At 39.1% G+C, this 19,747-nt stretch overlaps 1 protein-coding gene across 1 annotated transcript in view; it reads right to left on the bottom strand.

The window, feature by feature from the left end:
* Nucleotides 1-2,206: 2,206 nt before the first annotated feature.
* Nucleotides 2,207-19,747, bottom strand: part of MAPK13 (mitogen-activated protein kinase 13) — a 34,610-nt gene continuing 17,069 nt past the window's right edge. The window contains exons 5-12 of the mRNA XM_015821951.1: nucleotides 19,014-19,043; nucleotides 15,845-15,892; nucleotides 13,608-13,722; nucleotides 12,222-12,293; nucleotides 9,383-9,462; nucleotides 7,693-7,771; nucleotides 5,159-5,335; nucleotides 2,207-2,819 (exon numbers count right to left, since the gene is read on the bottom strand). Coding sequence (XP_015677437.1) covers nucleotides 2,740-2,819; nucleotides 5,159-5,335; nucleotides 7,693-7,771; nucleotides 9,383-9,462; nucleotides 12,222-12,293; nucleotides 13,608-13,722; nucleotides 15,845-15,892; nucleotides 19,014-19,043 — 681 coding nt within the window. The 3' untranslated portion in view covers nucleotides 2,207-2,739. The remainder of the gene's footprint in view (nucleotides 2,820-5,158; nucleotides 5,336-7,692; nucleotides 7,772-9,382; nucleotides 9,463-12,221; nucleotides 12,294-13,607; nucleotides 13,723-15,844; nucleotides 15,893-19,013; nucleotides 19,044-19,747) is intronic.

Below are 19,747 nucleotides of genomic sequence, written 5' to 3'. Positions count from 1 at the left end.
AAAGACAGATTACAGTGGGAACATAGAACGTAAGTATAAACTTGGGAAAGTTCAACACAGAAAAAGATGAAGTAAAGTGGCTTCATACTGATGCTTTAGCCATCAGAAAATGGACAATTCAGTTTACTACTTAGGGCACAAAGATCAAGTGTTGCTTTAATAGGAAGGGTGGAGCAAGAACTATTTGGGTACAATGCAGTCAGTGGCTGAATAATATCAGACTTCACAGACAACCCTTTAACGCAGTGGTTCTCAACCTTTTTAATGCCGTGACACCAACCGGTCGTAAGTCGAGGACTAAACCGGTCGTAGGTCGAGGACTACCCAGCCGGTCGTAAGTCGAGGACTTTCCCTGCCCGGGAGCGCCGCGCATGCGCGGTTCCGCCCCCTGTGCCGGCCGAGGCGTAGCTGGCAAGCGGCAGAGACGGAGCAGGCCGACCACCAGCTGGCCCAGCTCAAGGGAGGTAAGGCACCCGCCGGAAAAGGGAAAAAAATGGCGGACAGCCTTGCTTGGCGACCCCTGTGAAATGGTTGATCGACCCCAAATGGGGTCGCGACCCATAGGTTGAGAACCGCTGCTTTAACGTGATAGTTAAGTTTATGTTCCAATCACTGATGTAGAAAAGGAGGTTCTAATGTGGTTTATAGTCAAGTTCAATCTGACATCAAGAAAACATGTAAGATGTGCTTCTATTGGAGACTGGATTACCAAAGTTGGAAATAGTAAGGAGGAAAATCTTCTGAAAATATTATTAGCCTAAAAAACAAAAATGGATCTGGAGAAAAACTTAATCAGTTTCTGCCAGTCGAATGATTTTCTAACAAGCCTATATATTACATTACCAGATGTAATATCTAGAAATTAAAGTGGCTGTGCAGAAATTATATTGACCTCTACAAGGAGGTGTAAAAAGACTGAAGATGGTATTAGGAATGGAAAACAAGACTTCCAAAATAATCTCTGAACTCAAATGGAGGTTCCATGCTTGAATTGGTATACTAAAAAACACAACTGGATAGCTAGACCTGTTGGGAAAGGTGGAAGAAAAGGTAAGAGGACAACCATCAGCAAAGTGGGTGGATTCAATTTTAGTGGCAATGGGTGCAGCTTCAGAAGGTCAAATGGGGAAAATGGGAAATGGATCATACTAGAGAAGTTCTATCTATGGGGTTACTAAGAGTCAACATTAACTTGATGGCACATAAGCAAAATAATAAAAACTAATACATTATCTGCACAACTTGAATAATTGGTGCTCTACTGTCTGAATATATTTGGAAATCATGTCTTTACAGCAGCCCAAAATGAATGTTCCTAGAGTTTTGTATTTTATCAATATACAAAATATGACAATGCAGAAAGCTGAATGCTGCTAAATTTCAATACTTGTTTATACAGGAGCCATTCCCAAATTAAAGCTGCCTCATTTTTACATTGCAACTATTTGTAATTATTGAAACATCTCAATTTAGAATCATTTTTTTCTATTTCTAAAACTATGTTACAAATCAGTAATAAAACAGACATTGAAAGGAGAACAGAAAAATGCAAGATTTCAACATTGAAATATATTCCTCACTAGTGATAATAGAAAAAAGTGTTCATAAAGAGAATAATAAAATGTTTTGAAAAAAATTTTAATGCAATCTTCCGCATTTCCAAATTAAAATGTGGGGTGAGGAGACTTTTTTGATTACAAGACATTCTGCAATTTGATTTTCATTTTCTTAGCATTTCTAATTGAAAATTGAAGTGAAAATAAACATGGATTATCATAAAATGCTTCTGAGAATTATAGTAATATGAAAGTACCCTTCATTTCATTGCATTATACATTTCAATCATTTTAAAGTACTAAATATTGCCAAATGAGTCTGGTCTGTAATCCAACAGCATATTCAGCTCTTCCCCTTTTTATCTTAAATTATAAATCATTGGCTCTTGTATATGTGTATATGTGTGAGTGAGCATGTGCGCACACGCACCACACATCCCAAATCATAAATTACAATAATAGAGTTAACATTCACAAAGAAACATACTGGGATACTTGTGAAAATCATGCCAGATGGCTATTATCAATGCTTAAAGATGTAAATACTTGCCATTTACAATACTATATGGCTAATATAAGGTCATTAAGAAGTGAGAGATCTGTTTCAAATGTAAAATATTTAGTCAGAATGAATCACAAGGAACATAATGTAACTGCTCTTTGCAACTGTTCCTTTATTATATAAATATTTTTCTTTTTTGAAACATTATACTTTTTTATTTATTTGGAAATATTAGAAGAAAGAAGATTTTATCAACATGTAGAGACATTTACTTTAACTTTTTAGACCAAATCTATGGAACCAGTTACAAAAAGTACAAGAAAAGGAAAAGCATAGCCATCACATTTTATCACAAAGAGATTTAATGAGAATCGCCTTGACTTGCAACACTCAAGGTTGTGGTATCACTCTGATGTTCAGAGCAAAATTGGCCTCTATTGATTCACTATTCTTGTGCTATATGTATATGGACTTTTTCATCCTGATTTATATTTACTCCTCTTTAGGATCAAAACACCGATGGTTGTGTATCATTAGAAAGATTTATAGTTACTCCTCTTTAGGATCAAAATACTATGATTGTATATCATTGGAAAGATTTATATTTACTCCTCTTTAGGATCAAAATACCGATGGTTGTATATCACTGGAAAGGTTGATCAGCGTTAGACATACAAGAGTCTATAAGGTCATTCCGCTTCTCCTCTTGGAATCTTTCCGAGCAATTGGGCTGAATGACAGTATTTCACTGTAAATATGCCCTTTAAAAATAAGCAAAATTTACATACATGTAAGTGCATTTTTGTTCAAACAATAAAGGCACACTGAGCACATTTTAATAAATTATAATGGATGGAGGATCGAATGCAGCTGAAAATAGCTGTTGCTATCCTAGTATAATTTTTAAACAGCAATAAAAACAATAATAAGAGGTGGCAATATTTCATCTTATAATACATAGGACCTCCTAAACTGCTCAATTTTTAAAAGGTTGTAAAAGACCAATTCTTACTAGTAGCCCATTCTATTGAATTTCCTCTCACAAAGGGATGGGTAATTTCTCTTGCTGTATTTAAATGATATTTAAGAACATTATTATAGGTGGCATTTTATGTTACTTTTATTAAGTATGGAGTTAGTTGACTAGCTGTTTTTTAAAACCTTTTAAATGTTATGATTTTATGATCCCACTATATTGAATTGTATATTTAGTATTATACTGTTTTGAGTGCTATCTTGAAGATAACAAATAATACATGGCTAAGAAATGCTTTAGATATGTGAATACTTAATAATTAAATGTGGACTAAAAAAATGGACCTGTCATTGATAAACTTCAGTTTATTAGATTTATCAGTTCATCTCTTCAGTATAAGTGAGTCCTGTTCTAGCTTGTCATTCCATATCATAGACCCAAGAATGTACCCACTGCAAGGTGGGCTGTTCACTGCCTTTATTAAGGTTTTATAGAAAAGGATTATAAATCAAGATATGCTTCTTTAAGTTTTCATCTTATCTTCCAAACTAGGCTATTACCTGCTGGCTCTTACTTTTATCTAGTAGATTCATTTCCTGCTGTGTACCCCAGGCTTTAAGCAGTTAGGGTTATTTAATTTTTAACATTATAAAATGTTATATTATGTGAAGAATACTTCAAATGTGGTTTATCCATAAATTCCCAAGAATTTTTCTATCAGAAAATGGAAGAGTGCCTCATTTCCTTTTTCACTTGCTAGAAAGATACCACCAACCAGTTTTTAACTATATTCTTTCCATACATGCCGTGTTTCCCCAAAAATAAGACCTGGTCTTATATTTTTTTTCCTCCAAAAAGGCAGTAGGTCTTACTTTCAGGGGATGTCCTATTTTTTTCCCGACATCTGCCTTGCCTCATGGTGGTGGCACTAACAGCCCCGTCCAGCAGGAGCTTGCGTGGCCACTTGCAGCCGCTCACAGCAGGAGGCCATGTAGCTCACTGCACTGTGCTGCCACCATGAGGTGAGACAGGTGGAGGAGGAGTGGAGCTGCCTCAAGCACCTCATGGGTGCCCAAACACTTTTCGCACAGATGGAGAAATTACGGAGGCTGGAAGCTTCATCTGCTTGAAAATGGGGTGATTGGAAACGGAATGAATCCCTCGGTTTCCACACACCCCATTTGCAAGCAGACGAAGCTTCCAGTCTCCTTCTGGGCGAAAAGCGCACAAAGCGTCTGGACCACCTGCCTCCCCCCGCCTCTGCCTCTGCACTGGACTTACCTGCGCTGCTTCAAGGAGCCAGTGGGCTGCGGCTGCTGCTAGACACCGTTGCCCCCCCCCCCCCGTGCGGTTGTTGCCACTTGTGCTGGCCAGTATTATATTAGGCCCACCCCAAAAAATCAGGCTAGGGCTTATTTTTGGAGTCAGTTTTATTTTGGGGAAAACACGGCACATGAAATTTAACATGCCCATAGTTGTCAACTAGGCCAATAACCATCATGTCCTGTTCTCCACAAGATTCATAAGTCTAATGAGAGGGTTTTTTTGTTAAAAAAAGTATTCTGGTGAGATCTGAGCTGCTTATGGCATATAATTTGGTGGTGTCTTTAGAAAGTATTCCTTTCATTACTCTTTTTTTTTCTTTTTCCTTTCCCCTTTTGAATAGTCCCTGGTCTTTATACTTTAGGAGACTTATTTCCCAAGTGCTTCTACTTGACACTCAAACTTAAACCTAAAATGAGAAATGTGTTGGTGGATTAAGTGTCCCTCATCATGGTGATGACGAAATGCAGTGTGGTGATGTTTCCATATTATATTAAAGTGTGCTGAATTTTTGTGTGTCTTCTTACCCAAAGAATTATGGGGTAAGTAATACTGGTAAAAAAGACTGGGGGAGTTACCCACAGGATTTTTCTTAATTAGTATTTGTGTAGGCCAAGTTGCAGTCTATACTCCTAGTTATGAATTTTATCTACTTCAGAGAGAACCTGTACTTCAGACTGTATTCAAAATTAATATAGCTAGTTATTAGGTATGGAGGAACTGAAGGATTTCAGGTTCATTAATTCTAATGAGGATTGCACTAAGGGCAAGGATATATAAAAACTGTCCAGCTGAACTTACTTCTCCATTCATTTATTGAAAGCTTTGTACTCCCTATGGAATCATCATAGGAGTGCTGGGCTTCTGTCTCTTCCTCAACGTCTCTGAATGGATCAAAATATGAATGGGCCAGAGCTTGGGTTGCTGTGAGTCGTTTTTCTACATCGAGCTGCAACATTTTGTCAAGCAAGTCCACGGCTGCAAGGAAAGATATAAATATTATAAAAATTAAAGAAAGCTATAATTGTGTATTATAGGAAGGATAAATCTAAAAGTTTAAAATGGCTGGCAAACTAAATTGGCTAAATTTGCTTCATCCACTTTTCACATTTCAGTAAACAAATATAAGTGGCTCACTACTATAGCTGAAGCTTATTGTAGAAGGAACTTGAAGCAATATCCTTGAAAAACCTCAGTACTAGATGAACCCAAATATAAGTTAAGTCACTTGACCTATATATGATAAAGCTTACAACGTAGTTAAATTAGGTAGAAGGATTCAGCTTGATGCATTGTAAATTGGCATGTAACTTCAATGAAGTTTAACTTTTAAAACATCTTTGTTGGACTTACAGGCCACTTTACAAGATATCAAGCTGAACCCTTCTATCTAACTACTTTATCATTCGGAATTTGAGGCAGGGTGGAACCCGAGTGACTTGACTCATATTTGTAAATTTTACCATTACATTACTGGTCAGTTCTCATCATGGAGTCAGTGAAGAGTTTCTTCTCATTAAAGTAGAAGTTTTGGAAAAGTGCTCTTATCCAAACCATAGTGGGGAGGTAAGAGTAAAATTTAGAAATATGTAGGAAATGGAAAATACTTTTTATTTGAAAGTCAAAATAAAATTCAAATATTCTTGAAATGAAACAGTGGAAATGGGACCACCTAATGTTCCCTTCAAAATCACAAAACTGTGCCTCACTTATTTTGGCCATGACGGAGAATTCACTGGAGAAAGCAATTATGCTTGGAAGAGTTATCGCTAAAAGGAAGCCAGGCTGCCAAAGAACATGATGACTGGACACCATCAAAGTTGACACCAGTCAGAGTTTAGAATAACTAAAAGAAGTAGTGCTAGATCAGAAGATGCAGAGAGACCTGGCCCATAGAATCGCCAAGAGTCAGACATGACTGAATGGATAACAACATCATCATCATCATCATCATCATCATCATCATCATCATCATCATCATCATCATCATCATCCCCTTGTTCCTTTTTTTTTCATCCCAAACGCAAGAGGAAATTGCAGTGCAGAGCATACTGACTGCTGCTAGCCAATTGGCAGAAGAAATGATCATGGTATGATTATTCAAAAAAACAAATTCCCACTTGAAACAAGAATACAGACCTGCTCTTATCCACTGAGAAGAGAGTTACAATTGTTTACAATATGTTAGTAAAATCTACATCTTGTTTCAGCAGGAAAGTTTCTTTCAGTTCTGTTAAATAAATCTGGAGGTACTGAGATAATCTCTGGTATTCAATTAATATTTTTTTTCCAATCTGAAGATGTAAGGTCATCAAGTGTTCAGATTCTATTTCCATAAATCCCTATCAGGTTTCCTTAATGTTTTCAGTATGTGCCTGCCAAACGTCAACAAGCCACAACAACATTCTTTTATTTATTGTTAAATCAATTATTATATTTATTTGCTGCCTATCTCACAGTTTGAGATGACTCTATGCACGTTGCGATGTGATAAAATTATGCTGGTATTCTTAGTGTTTATGTAACATCAGCATTGTTAACAAAACTTGTATTAGAAGCACACAGTACATATGTAGATGCATTTGGCTTGTCTGCTTGCAAAATTAAGCACAGACAGTACATATGAACTTTAACTGGGACTCATTCACTTGTAAATGCTAATTTCCCCTAACAGTTTTATTTTAAAGGGGGGGGGGACACACATATTGGCTAATCATCTGGCTCAGAGCAATCTTTTCTCTGCTCCTGTGCTTAACTACTTCTCAACACTCACTCCCATATCATCAGATCCTGTCTAAGCAAATTGTAGCAGGGATATGGTTGGCCCCTGCTGTCATACCGGCTCAAGTAGAAAACATGTGGGTAAGAAAAGGCAACCCTGTCACAAGGCACAAAGCAGTCCAGTTGGCGTGCTAGCAGTACTTGGAACACTCCACCACATGACACTAGTTGAAATGGTAAAGTTATACTCTGGGATTGGATCCAAACTCTTGCAACTCCTGTTTTGTTTTGAATACCAAAAATGCCACTTGTGGCTGCTAAGCTGGAGAAGACTGGCATGTAATACAACATTTACTTTAGAATATTTCCCATTATACTCAAGGGGTTTTATTTTGACAACAACATCCAGAGGGTAATACATTATTCATGCTTAATTACATTTTGAAGATTTCTGTGTTATCAAAGCCGCACAGAATACGCTGGCTCGGCTAGAATCATAAAAGAGATTGTTTTGACATGTTCATCTGTCATCTGAATAAAAGTTAAATAATACATTTCAATCTTTCTGAGGAATATTAGTTTTATCGTAAATTAAAACATATAAAAGAACTTACCCAGAGGACTGGCTTTGGGTAAAAGCAGAGATAAATCCATTTTGGGAATTTTAGGAAGTGTCTGTATGTAGTGTTTAGCCTAAAAGAAATAACATTTTTATACAGCCATACAAATATCACCTTTGAAAAGTTACATCATATAATCAACTCTTTATAGATTAATTAGAAGCTCACATATCGGCCATACACTTCTTTTATACGAAGTAGTCAAAGGTCCACATTAGCCTCCTTTGAGCTATGTCGTACATAAGGCAAAGTAATAATTTTACTGTAATAAGAATAATAATATGACTTCATGGCTCCTAATATTTGCATACCTCTTTATATCAAGATGGAAGCTTGTAATCTAATGTATAATACGTTGCCTAATTTCATATAATGAGAGAGTGAGGAAGGCGAACAACTGGGAGAGAAACTATTCAAGCCCTCTAATAAGAGTGGCCTCTTCCCCCTGCTAGTTAACTAGGTAAGGAGGGCAATATAGAAAATGGGATTCAGGAAAAGAAAGAAAGGTCATTTTTAAGGAAGAGAAAAAAAGGGCATCTTTCATCCCTATCTGGCTTTGATGCTGCTCATCTTAAGAGCAATGATTACCACTTCAAAAAAATATCTTTATGGTTCAGATGACAGTTTCTGCCTGTTTATCCTGATTTCTCCAAGTAAATAAGGTGCAATACTAATCAAAAATTAAACCAAAGTAGGATTTGCACCTAAATAAACATGCATAGTACTCCATCTTCAGTTTATGGAAATGAGACCTTTCAACTTACTGATCTCTGAATATCTACATTCCTTTGCCATTTTCATCAGAAGAATCTGTCTGTCTACAAAGATGCTTTCTCACGCTATGTTTATAGCAAGCATGTTCCAACTTATTTTGGCCTTTTTTCAACACTTTTGTCATCCCTTTTTCAATTTTGATAATGCAATAGCCTGTCCATGACAGGAAAACCTTCTTATAAGGGCAGGGAAGGCGTTTTTCATCAGGCTGTGGCAGTGGTGGGATTCAGCCAGTTCTCACCAGTTCAGCAGAACCAGTAGCTGATTTTTTTGTTGCCCAAGCTCAGAATGGACTTCCAGAAGCGGCATCCACACAGAGAACCGGTTGTTCACATATTTGAATCCCACCCCTGGGCTGTGTATAGAACAGGCAAGCCAAGGCCATTTTCCCTTCGCAATTCTGCTTTAGAGAAGGAAAGTCCATTTGCAGATGTCTTTCTCCAGCTGTTAGAACACCAGTATTTCATTTAATTTCAGAGTTGGTGTTCAATGATTTTTGTCAGGAGTTGAATGCAGCCAACAATCCTCAACAGCGATGCAGGAATAAACAAGTACGAATGACTATTAATAATGCATATTATAAAACTCAAAAGTTATTAAAACAAAATGCTGGTATAATATTCAGCTTTCTTGTCAGAGAAGCTTACAGGGGTGGTAGTTTAAAGCACTTGATTAAAGCTAGGAAGATACCCATCTCATCAGTTTTCTCTATTTTATCTGACAGGGTTGTTGGGAAGATTAATGGGGCTATGAGAAAGCACATTACTTTGAGTTAATTGGAGGAGCGGTGGTGGATATATATGTACAATAAGAGTTGACATCATTTTAAACAGTTGGGCAGAAAGTTAAACCTTCTAAAACAATAAGAACCTATGAGTTTGCCTCTAAAATGCAAAATAGAGTTTCTTACCGCTTTGTCTTCCAGTTTTTGCACAAACTCCTCTCCAGGGTTTCCTGTCACTTTCAGGATCTGGGTCAGCTGATCAAGATCTGGGAGGCTGAATCAAGTATTACTAACGGGCCAGACACTGAATTTGACAATTCCCCCCCCCCTTCATAAATGGCTCCATTTACCATATATTTATCCTACCTTGTCTATAAAAGGGCAAGGTATATACTCGTTGTTTGCATCACTAGACTGAGAGATATTGAATCTTTCCTGCTAGATCATTGATGGTTAGGGAGAATAAAGCCTGGAACCCACAATTGTTTGTGTTAAAGTATAGATAGTCCTCGACTTACAGCGGTTCATTTACTGACTGTTCAAAGTTACATCACTGAAAAAGTGACTTACTGTATAACCATTTTTCACACTTACAACTGTTGCAGCATCCCCATGGTCACATGATCAAAATTCAGATACTTGGCCACTGATCCATATTTATGATGGTTGCAATATCCTGGGATCATGTGATCCCCTTTTGCGACCTTCTGACAAGCAAAGTCAATGGGTAAACCAGACTCACTTAACAATTGTGTTGCTAACTTAACAATTGCAATGATTCACTTAACAACTGTGGCAAGAAAGGTCGTAAAATGGGCAAAACTCACTTAACAAACCTCTCACTTAGCAACATAAATTTTGGGCTCAATTGTGGTCATACGTTGAGGACTACCTGTAATATGAAAAATTTCAGAATATCAATTTATATCAGAAATGTTTAACAGCATAATGTATGACAGTGGTGGTGAACCTATGGCATGTGTGCCAGAGGCAGCACTCAGAGCCCTCTGTGTGGGCACACGCGCCGTCGTCCCAGTGCTACCTCCCCCACGGCCCCCTCCTCACCAGCAGCCCCCCTGCAGGAGAGTTGCCCCTGGGCATGGCCCACAGAGAGCAGTGCAGCCAGGCAGCAGGGACAAGACTCGGCCCTCGCACTCTGTCGTGCACAGATGATGCTGTGGGGTGTGGGCGGAGGGCGTGGCCAGCATGGCGCTGCTGGGCCGCCTGGGCAATCTGCTGCGGCGGGTGGCCCTGCAGGTAGTCGGGACGGGGGGCAGGGCAGTTTTTGGGCACTTGGTCTCTAAAAGGTTCGCCATCACTGATCTGTGATCTCCTACCTAAAAATGCATTTCCATCAACAGAGATAAGTGTGCATGTCAGTGTTCAGACTGCTGAAGAGGTTGGCAGTTATCCAAGCAATGAGCAGATGTAGGCTGCCTCACCTGTATAGAAGCAGCAGGCCTCTTCCCACTTCCTAGCCCCATCCACCATAGGCACAATCAAGGGTTTACTGACAATTCATAGATGCCTCATTTGAAAGAACAGCAGTTGCTAGAATTCTTGTGTATATAGTAACCTTAGCCTTCCTTCTAGTGCAGGAGTGTCAAACTGGTGACCCGTGGGCTGGATGTATTATATGCAAGCCACACCCACCCTGGCTCCACAAAGGCAAAAAACATCGTGATACAGCACGATACATCACATGATGCGACTGAGTTTGACACCTGTGTTCTAGTGAATCTTGGAACTCTGCAGAGAAGGAGAGAGAGGGGATGCTGGATGTGGTCATTATAGAAGACTTTATAAATATAAATGTGGTTGAACTATGTCATTTCACAGAAAAACTGTGTTTAGTTTAAGAAGCTGCAGATGGGGCTGTGCAGAAATTGAGAAACTGGCGTAGTTTGATTATGTTTCAGTGGGGGGTTTTTTTTTACGGGTGTGTTTTTAGAACAGGCCAGTTATTTAATTCGATTTTAAAACAAACTATTTATTTATTATTGTGGTTTTTAGTATCGCCTGTTCACCGCCCTGAGTCCCGCAAGGGAGATAGGGCGGTATATAAATTTAATAAATAAATAAATAAATAAATTTGGAGAACATGTGGACATACACGAGGGCATGCATGTCAGGACCACCTTCAGCCAAGCATGACTTTTCCCAGGATTGTCTATGGAGATTCTCAGTCATCCAGGTCATAGTTGTCCTAAAGATGCTTTTTCACAACTGGACTTTCTTGTTTTTCTTTGAAGACATTTCGCTTCTCATCCAAGAAGCTTCTTCAGCTCAGTGAAGCGAAATGTCTTCAAAGAAAAACAAGAAAGTCCAGTTGCCTCATGAAAAAGCATCTTTGGGATTTTCCCAGGATTATGCATCAGCTGAAGAGGGCAACTCCATGAGTCCAGAAATAGAGACAACAGTTTTAGAGTGTTGCTGACAAATACAACATGTGCCCCCATGCTTGTTCTTAATCCCATTTTTCCCACCATACCCTGATCTCTGCCCAATCTGAACAGACAGGAGCTATATTGGTGCTCAGTGCTCCCTGAAGTAATTTTTGCTTTTGAAAATGAAGCCTTGCACAGTCTATTATACATTGATTGAACACAGCTAAAGATCCACCCGTGATGAACATCAAGCATCAAAGGGAGAGAGAAACATTAAATAACCTTGTTTGCCACAATTTTGCTATTACTTAAAATCCTGTAACATGTGAAAATAGATTTTTAGAGTAAACAGAGCCCACCGTAATTACTTTTTGCAAGTATAAGTATTTTGAATTTTCATACTAGACTTCTTCCTACTGGTAACCCTCTACATCAGGGATGTCGAACTGCCAGCCTGTGGGCCAGACGCGTCACACGGAAGCCATGCCCACCCCATTGCCGGCAATGGCAAAACCGTCCTGATACATTGCGTGACGTCACGTGACGTCGCGAGTTTGTCATGTGTGCTTTACGTTATTTATATTTTCAGTCCAAAGTATGAGAGCATCAGTTTCAGACAGGGGCACAGAAAAGGATACAGTCTTTACCCTTAAACAGAGTTTTCCCAGTCAACATTTCTGCCATGATACAACCAACAGACCAGATGTCCACTGTTTGGAAGTGAGAGAAATATACAAGAAAGGATTTAATGCTAAGGTTTGAAACAGCAGCATTGGAAACTAAAATACACATTTTACGCATGCTTGTAACAGATCTGCTTGTTTACAAGTTACCTTACTGTACCTTTAGCTATCAGACCTGGGCTGCAAAAATCCAGACAAGATGCAGCCAAGAGATTCAGAAAAGTCTGACTCCTTGCTGCCATCTTGTGGTCATCCAGATTTTTTCAACATAAAGCTGATAGTCCTACTTGTAATATTATCTTTTATTATTCTTATTTTATAGTTTTGAAATCCTCTTTAAGTGATATGAGGCAACGAGCTATTTTGCATAAAGGCAGTTTTTTCCCAACTTGCTGCACACACGCATGCGCACGTGCACACACAGACACTTGATGGGCTGTGTCTAACATAATTCCTAGCCAGCAACTCTCTGATTGTGCTTGTAGAGGATTGGGGGATTGAAGAGCAATCCCTTTTGGGGATACCATAATGGGCAAGTGTGTATTCAGATTTTTTTCTATCCTAATTTGGTTACACAAAATATATGGCTGGCACTTATAGGTTTTTTAGATATTTTAATTTCTTTTTTATTCAAAGAGTACTATTACAGGAGAAATGCATTAGAGTAGACTAACAAAACATAACCTTTTCACAGTAGTAATAGTTTTGTCAACAGCTGCATTTGAAGCACAAGTGTCCACATATCACAATGCAAATGAGTCAGAAATTACTCATGCTGATTAATTTACCAGGAGACACAGAACATGATTCTGTTCTGTTCTATTCTGTTCCCTGCAAAATAATTGGACTAGATTAATCTGAATGTCAGGAATTAATAGCAGTGAAAATAAAATTATGTAACACAGTCCATGGTAGCTGTCTGCAGTTTATGGACGATGAGAATTCAATTCAGATGAAATATTTTGTGCATCTATCTGGGTATAAGCGTCACTGAAAAGAATACGACTTCTCAGTAAGCAAAGTAGGGGAAGCCATAATACTTTAATTAAAGTTTGAAGAAAAGTAGACTGCAAACAATGGGCATATCATTTGCAAAGCTATATACTACAGTATGTTTTCAAACTGTAATTATTGGGCTCCATCTGTCTCAATGCAATTTGAAATGCCACAGCTTAACATAGTCTGAATCAGGACACCCTGTGAGGGTTTGTATTGTACTTACTGAAAAAAGGGGGAAGTTAAATACATTAATAAATCACACAGAAACACCAGTGTTATCCAATAATCCACAACTTATTAAGAATTTCCCAAACTTCCTAATGAATAAATAATTTAACCCACCAGTCTGGTTGTAATGCATCCAGTTCAGAATCACTTCAGGTGCTCTGTACCAACGAGTTACAACATAGCCTGTCATCTCTGTGTCTGTATGTCTTGCTAAGCCAAAATCCAAGATCTAAAAACATTAAAAAAAATCTTTTGCACAATGACAAATTTACAGAACAGGGTTGCCATGTATCCAAAACAATAGCAAAAAAAAGAAGAAGAAGCAAATTTTGTTTTTTCAGAACGCTCCACAAAGTTTCTTAAGTTCTTCCTAGAAGCAATAGATTGCTATTATAAAGCCATTGCTTTATGTGATGACTAAAAGCACCTTTAGTTGGCTTTAATGATGCCAGCTGAAGGCCTTTCCCCATCGTTGAGCCAAAGGGCAATCCATTCATCTTTGAGTCAGCAGGAAACTACACTGGCTCTCAATGTGCTGCCTAATTACAATGCCTAACCTGCCTCTGTTGCCATCTGTTCTAAGACACCATCAACTTGTGTTGTCTTGATTTTGTGGGTACAGCACGTGATAAGCCAACAATTAGTTGATCCCTCTGGCTGTGCTGTCCTCTGTCTTCAGCATGTCATCAGTCACAGCACTGCAGCAGGACAATATCATCTCTCCTACCTGTGCCCTATCATCTGGCATCCCATTCTGTCATAATCCACGTGAAATAATATTTTTTTTAAAAAAAAACAACAACAACAGGCTGTGGTCAGGAAGGACTCTGAGTCAAAAATAACACTTATTTTAGACTTCCCTCTTCTTCCTTTTTCAGATATACCACAAATGCCAATTTTCAGTGTTCTGTTATGAGAGGCAAAAGAGGGGTTGATCCCATCATTCAATGCCATTTTTGCCTTGGATCAAACCAGTAAAGGTATAGAATTAAAGAATTTACAGTACTGCCAGCTATAGTGTGCAATGCTATTTCACAATTCTGAATAAGCCAATGACACTACACTGTGTCCAGTTGCTAGAGCAGAACTGGTGCAGAAAAGGGTGACAGGAAGAGAGAGGATGTGCCTTCATCACCTGAAATAGTCAATAATAATTCTCTGAACACATCCTTGACCTCTGTCATGTAGTGGTGGAAAAGCATAACAAATTTTGCCCACCTTGAGACTGTCATTGGATGCTGTTGATATAAAGGGGAAACACTGCTTTAACACTGGTATAGCTGAGGATAATTTAAACCAGCCTCAGCCATGGAGTAGGGACAAGAGGAAAACAAGCTAATGAGAACAGAGAAGCAAAAATACACTGCCAGGGCATGTTTGTACCATGACTAAGTACAGGTGGGAAAGGCCTGAGGGAAACCAGTTCTCTTTCATTTTTTTTTGAGTGTTATAATCTTGTTTAGCCAAGACTCAGCTATTTTGCCAAAACTCATGTTCTAAAGGTGTGCCAAGCCTAGCTATAAATCAAGGGCAGAAAGTATAGCAATAGTACTTAGAGACTTATATACCATCCCATGCTTTACAGTGCTCTCTGGGTGGTTTACAATATCAGCATATTGTCCCCAATAATCTGAGTCCTCATTTGATCAACGTCAGAAGGATGGAAGGCTGGGTCAACCTTGAGCCCCATCAGGATCAAACTCCAGGCTGTGGGCAGAGTTAGCTTGCAATACTGAATTTTAACCACTGCACCACCAGGACCCCTTCCTGTATACTCCATTCCCAAGCACTGCATTCTTCCATAGAAAGAGTTCTGACAAATCATTCAAGAGGCCATTACCGCGGGATTCTGAAACTGAGAGTGGGTTGTAAACTGCATTAATATTACTCTGCAATTGAATTCTTAGCCCTTTGCAGTGTAATTTTAAAACTGGGAACAACATAAACTCTACTTCTATGTATTCTTGTGAAATATAAGGGTTCTTCCAGGTGAAGGCTCTTTGCGAACATACTTTTTTTCCTGTTTAATAGAAAATATATTTTTTTTCCCCCAAGGAAAGAAAATAGATCGAAACATAATAGGACATATGGGAAGTTTAAATGATGTCACCTAAAATTCCACTTCAAATAAAGCAATTACTTAATAAAATTCAATAAATGTGTTGCCCAGGTACATTTTAAATTGGCTGATTTCAGTGAATCTATCTTTAGATATCCCATCAAAATAGGTAGATGTTATTTCCAAATAAACACATCTGTGTTGCAGAAGAAGGTGAACTGAAGATTCGGAACAACATAGTGAAACCAGCAATGCAATCTACTTTTTCATTAAACAAAAACAAAAATCCTACCTTTAATTCACAGTCTTCATTCACCGCTAAATTGCCTGGCTTTAGATCCTGCAGTATATGAAATTAAAAACCTCCATTGTCACTATCGCAATTTGATCCTAGAGTAGGTAATTACATAACCAGCACATTCTTTCCTCCCATCCCAGAGCCATGAATCGGATTTTCTCCCCAACAGGCACCTAACATGACCCAGGCTGTCTGCTGCCCATTTGGTCCTCAGCACTGAAAAAGCAGTTTCCTTGGCTAAAAATTTGAATGTGACCAGCCAGGATATTCAAAGGAAAAATCTGCTACTGATTAGTATATAGAATGTCAGCCAGGGAGGTGCTGTAAGATTTAGGCACTCTGTTCCATCAATCTTTTTTTTTTAATTTTTGATTCAAATAATTGTTAATCTATCAACTTTATGATTACTGGCTGGAATCAAAGAGGCTGTTTTTCTTAATTGCACCTGGATTTGTACAGCCCTGATGCAGCTGCTCGCACATAAATATTACTGAAGCTGAAGATGTAAGTGTGTATGAGAGACATGTTGAACTATGGTGTCTCTTACATACATTCACAACCTTTCTCTCAAAACGTTTGTGGCCTGTTGATCTGTTTGTGATTTTGTGATTTTTTTTTTGTGATTTTATTAGATTTATACCCCGCCCTTCTCCTGGCGGACCCAGGGCGGCTTACAGCAAGCTAAAAACAGATAAAGACCCTACAAACACCGTTTTAAAATACAATTAAAAGAAATATTAATTTTGCCGTTTCATTTAAAATTTTTGTTAACACCCAATATAAAATCCAATTAAAATCCAATCTAAAATACCCCTCAGGCCAGCCTTAGTCATCCTTTCAAGCCATCTGCCATGTTTGCTGCCATCTCAGTGTTAATTGGGTCTGTACAGGTGAACGTCATTGTATGTGGAAGCCATACCTTTTCCAGGTTACATTCTGTGATGGGGTTGACTTTTCAAAGAACATCCTGTGAGGAAGGGAGGCAGGACTTCCCAAAAGCAGGGTGTCCATTGGAAAGGGGAGTGTAGGCTGCAAAGGTGCAAGAGCCAGGTCTATTCAATTAACTTTTCAGTTAGGTGCATTAAGCAAGGGATAGGCTAGTCAATTTGAGGTCTTTACACAGTCTAGATCGGCCATGTTTGGCTAAAACACATTGAAGAATATGTGCAACCCACATGAGCCAGATGAAGGGAAGGATCCCACAGCAGAACTGCTAGCCCAAAGGTACCAGAGCAGGGAAGGAAGGTAATACATGACTTCAACCTGCCATAGCAATGGGCTGACTCTGAGATGGAGGCTGTGTTGTGAAGAAATGTCCTTGGGAAACAGTAATGGGGTATGCTTGTGCTACAGTAAGGAACTGCATGGATGAGCTCTTAAACTGTAACCTGGTTCCCACTAATTTAATAGTTTTCTTTTAAGCTCAAAAATTGGATACAATTTAGATTGCACTCTTCTTGCTGGCTGACAGCAAGTTTTTAACTCGCTTGACAGCTTTAGCAATATTTTGCCAAGGGAGGGAAGGACACCCAATCTTCCTGCTTTGCCAATCCTCTACTGGCATAGATGTTCTACTAATAGTGCTGCACAAAACAGCAGTGGATTTGCCAGATCTAAATTTCCTTATTCTTCTTAACAATTTTCTCCCAAACACCCGATACCATGTTGGCAAGTTGCCTTCCATTTCATTCAACAGGAGGAAAAAGGAGAAAACCTGTTTTCCTGTCTCTCCCTACTGTGCTGCTGCAGCAGAATAACAAGCCAGAGGGGATAGTAGTCAGTCTACAAAGACCTTTCATTTCCCAATTCCTCTGTTGTAATTATTAAGAGCTAAATTCCTCTCCTTCACCACAATTAACGAGAATATAAATGGTCTCCGAGGTTCTGAGTATAGTTCTGCAATTGTGTGGTATGTACTAATAGGACAGGGTGAAACATTTCTGCTCCATGTGTTCAACCAGGGAAGTGTTCTTCCTCTTTGAAAGGGACCTAACAGTCTCTTTCTAGACATGCATTTCCCCTCAATTCTGTAATGTTTTCATTGGATTATTTCCACGTTTAAAAACTGGCCTCAGGGCATGCACAAGTCCTGTCTAGTGATGTCTTCTGCTTGGGTGACATGTAATATGTTTTCCTCAGGCAGTTTTCAACTGCCATAGAAAAAGGTGAGCCAACAGGCTGGATTACAGGGTTTGATGCTAAAATGCATGAGGGAAATGTCAAATGAAGTACATCTCAGTGAGGATAGAATGTATTTCCTGAGCTGAGATGTGCCACGTAGCTCCCAACTTCCACCAGCAGCAGAAGAAAGGAAGACTGGAGAGACAGAAATTCTTATGTGAACATTGCACCGAGACTTGTGTTTATTAAGACATTGGCCCGAGCATCATGTGGGGTATGATCTGGGCCCTGCTCCTGACAGCAAAAAGTTTTGGATCTGCACAATGACTTTTTCCCCCTCTTTCTAAGGACAGATATGTACAATTTGGCCAGGTTCCCATATTAATATGGTTTGCTAGTCTTTGGCTTAGCTTGTAAAGTGGGAAGCATTGCTAAATAAATCCTGATTTAGTTAACTAATTCTATCTTTGTAAATATATGGAAGGAGAACATCTCAACTCTTCTGTTGTTTTCCTGGGGATGGGTTATTTTATAAGGAAGAATCAATGGGCTAAGAAAGAAAAAAAGGAACTTAGCAATTTCACACATCCCCCCCCTCTCTCTATTCTTGCATAAACATGTTTCTCCACATTAATGTTACAAAGGAAACAAGTTGGGGATAGGATGATATCAGATGAATAGGAGCAGCTGTGGTTATTTGAAACATGCTGGTGGGCCCCGAATTAGGACATTGCCACCAACTGCCAAGAGGCTTCTAGGGAGATGTGCAGGTTCTCTTCTGGGGGACAGAAAACAAAGGTCATTTGGTTTTTAGCACAGCAATAGAGATTAGGTGATCTTTTTACATACCAAAGAGGTTTGGAAAGATTGACAACAAAAGAAGTTTAGGAATATGCACTAGTGCAGTCTTCCATAGCTTGGTGCCGATGGCGTTTGTGGCTGGGAGGATTATGGGAGCCACACCTGGAAGGCACCAGGTTTCAGAAGGCTGCGCTGGTAAGCTGTACACTCTAGAAAAGAAATAACTTTAAAAAGAACATACCCTATGAATGATTCCAGCAGAGTGAATATACTGCAAAAGAAGAAAAACACCACATGAAGATTACATACAGCCTCCTCCATAATTGATATTAATCAAGATTCCAAATAATAGAGCATGTTTTATGTAGTATCGTAGGGTACACAATGTATCTTTGCATATGGATTAATTGTCTCAAAACAATCCTTAGAAAGTGGAAACACTGTTTCTACTGAAAAGAAAAATAATCCAATATTCTCGAATTCTTCAGAGCTTCTTGTCAACAAGGATAAAGCAACCCTAATGAGGCCTTTTGTTTTTGTGAGGGGGACTCTGGTGAAATAAACTACTTTCCCTGCAGCTTTCTCATGCCTTATCTTTGCTAAGTCATGAGCTCTGGCAATCTTCCATTACTCTTCATATGCTGAATGATTAGCCCCGCAATCCCCAGGGGATGTGGTCACCTCTGGATGGGCATGATAGGAGGTGTGAACCAAGGTGAGGACACTGATAATGAACAATTAACTACAGAGATAACAGCCATCTTGCTCATAACTTGACCCAATTAGTTCATGCCCCGACTCACATGGGGGGACACACACTAGATCTAATTTTTGTCTCTGGCCAGTGGCAGAATGATCTGGATAAGGGGGACGTAGTGATAGAGCCCCTGTCATGGTCAGATCATTCACTCCTCAGGCTGGACTTCCGGACCGCTCCCCCCCGCCGCAGGGAGGAGGAACCACTTAGATGGTTCC

Source organism: Protobothrops mucrosquamatus, unplaced genomic scaffold (genome assembly GCF_001527695.2).
Source record: "Protobothrops mucrosquamatus isolate PMUCROS unplaced genomic scaffold, P.Mucros_1.0 scaffold1432, whole genome shotgun sequence".
Taxonomy (NCBI): Eukaryota; Metazoa; Chordata; class Lepidosauria; order Squamata; family Viperidae; genus Protobothrops; species Protobothrops mucrosquamatus.
This window is presented reverse-complemented; position numbering and strand designations above follow the sequence as displayed.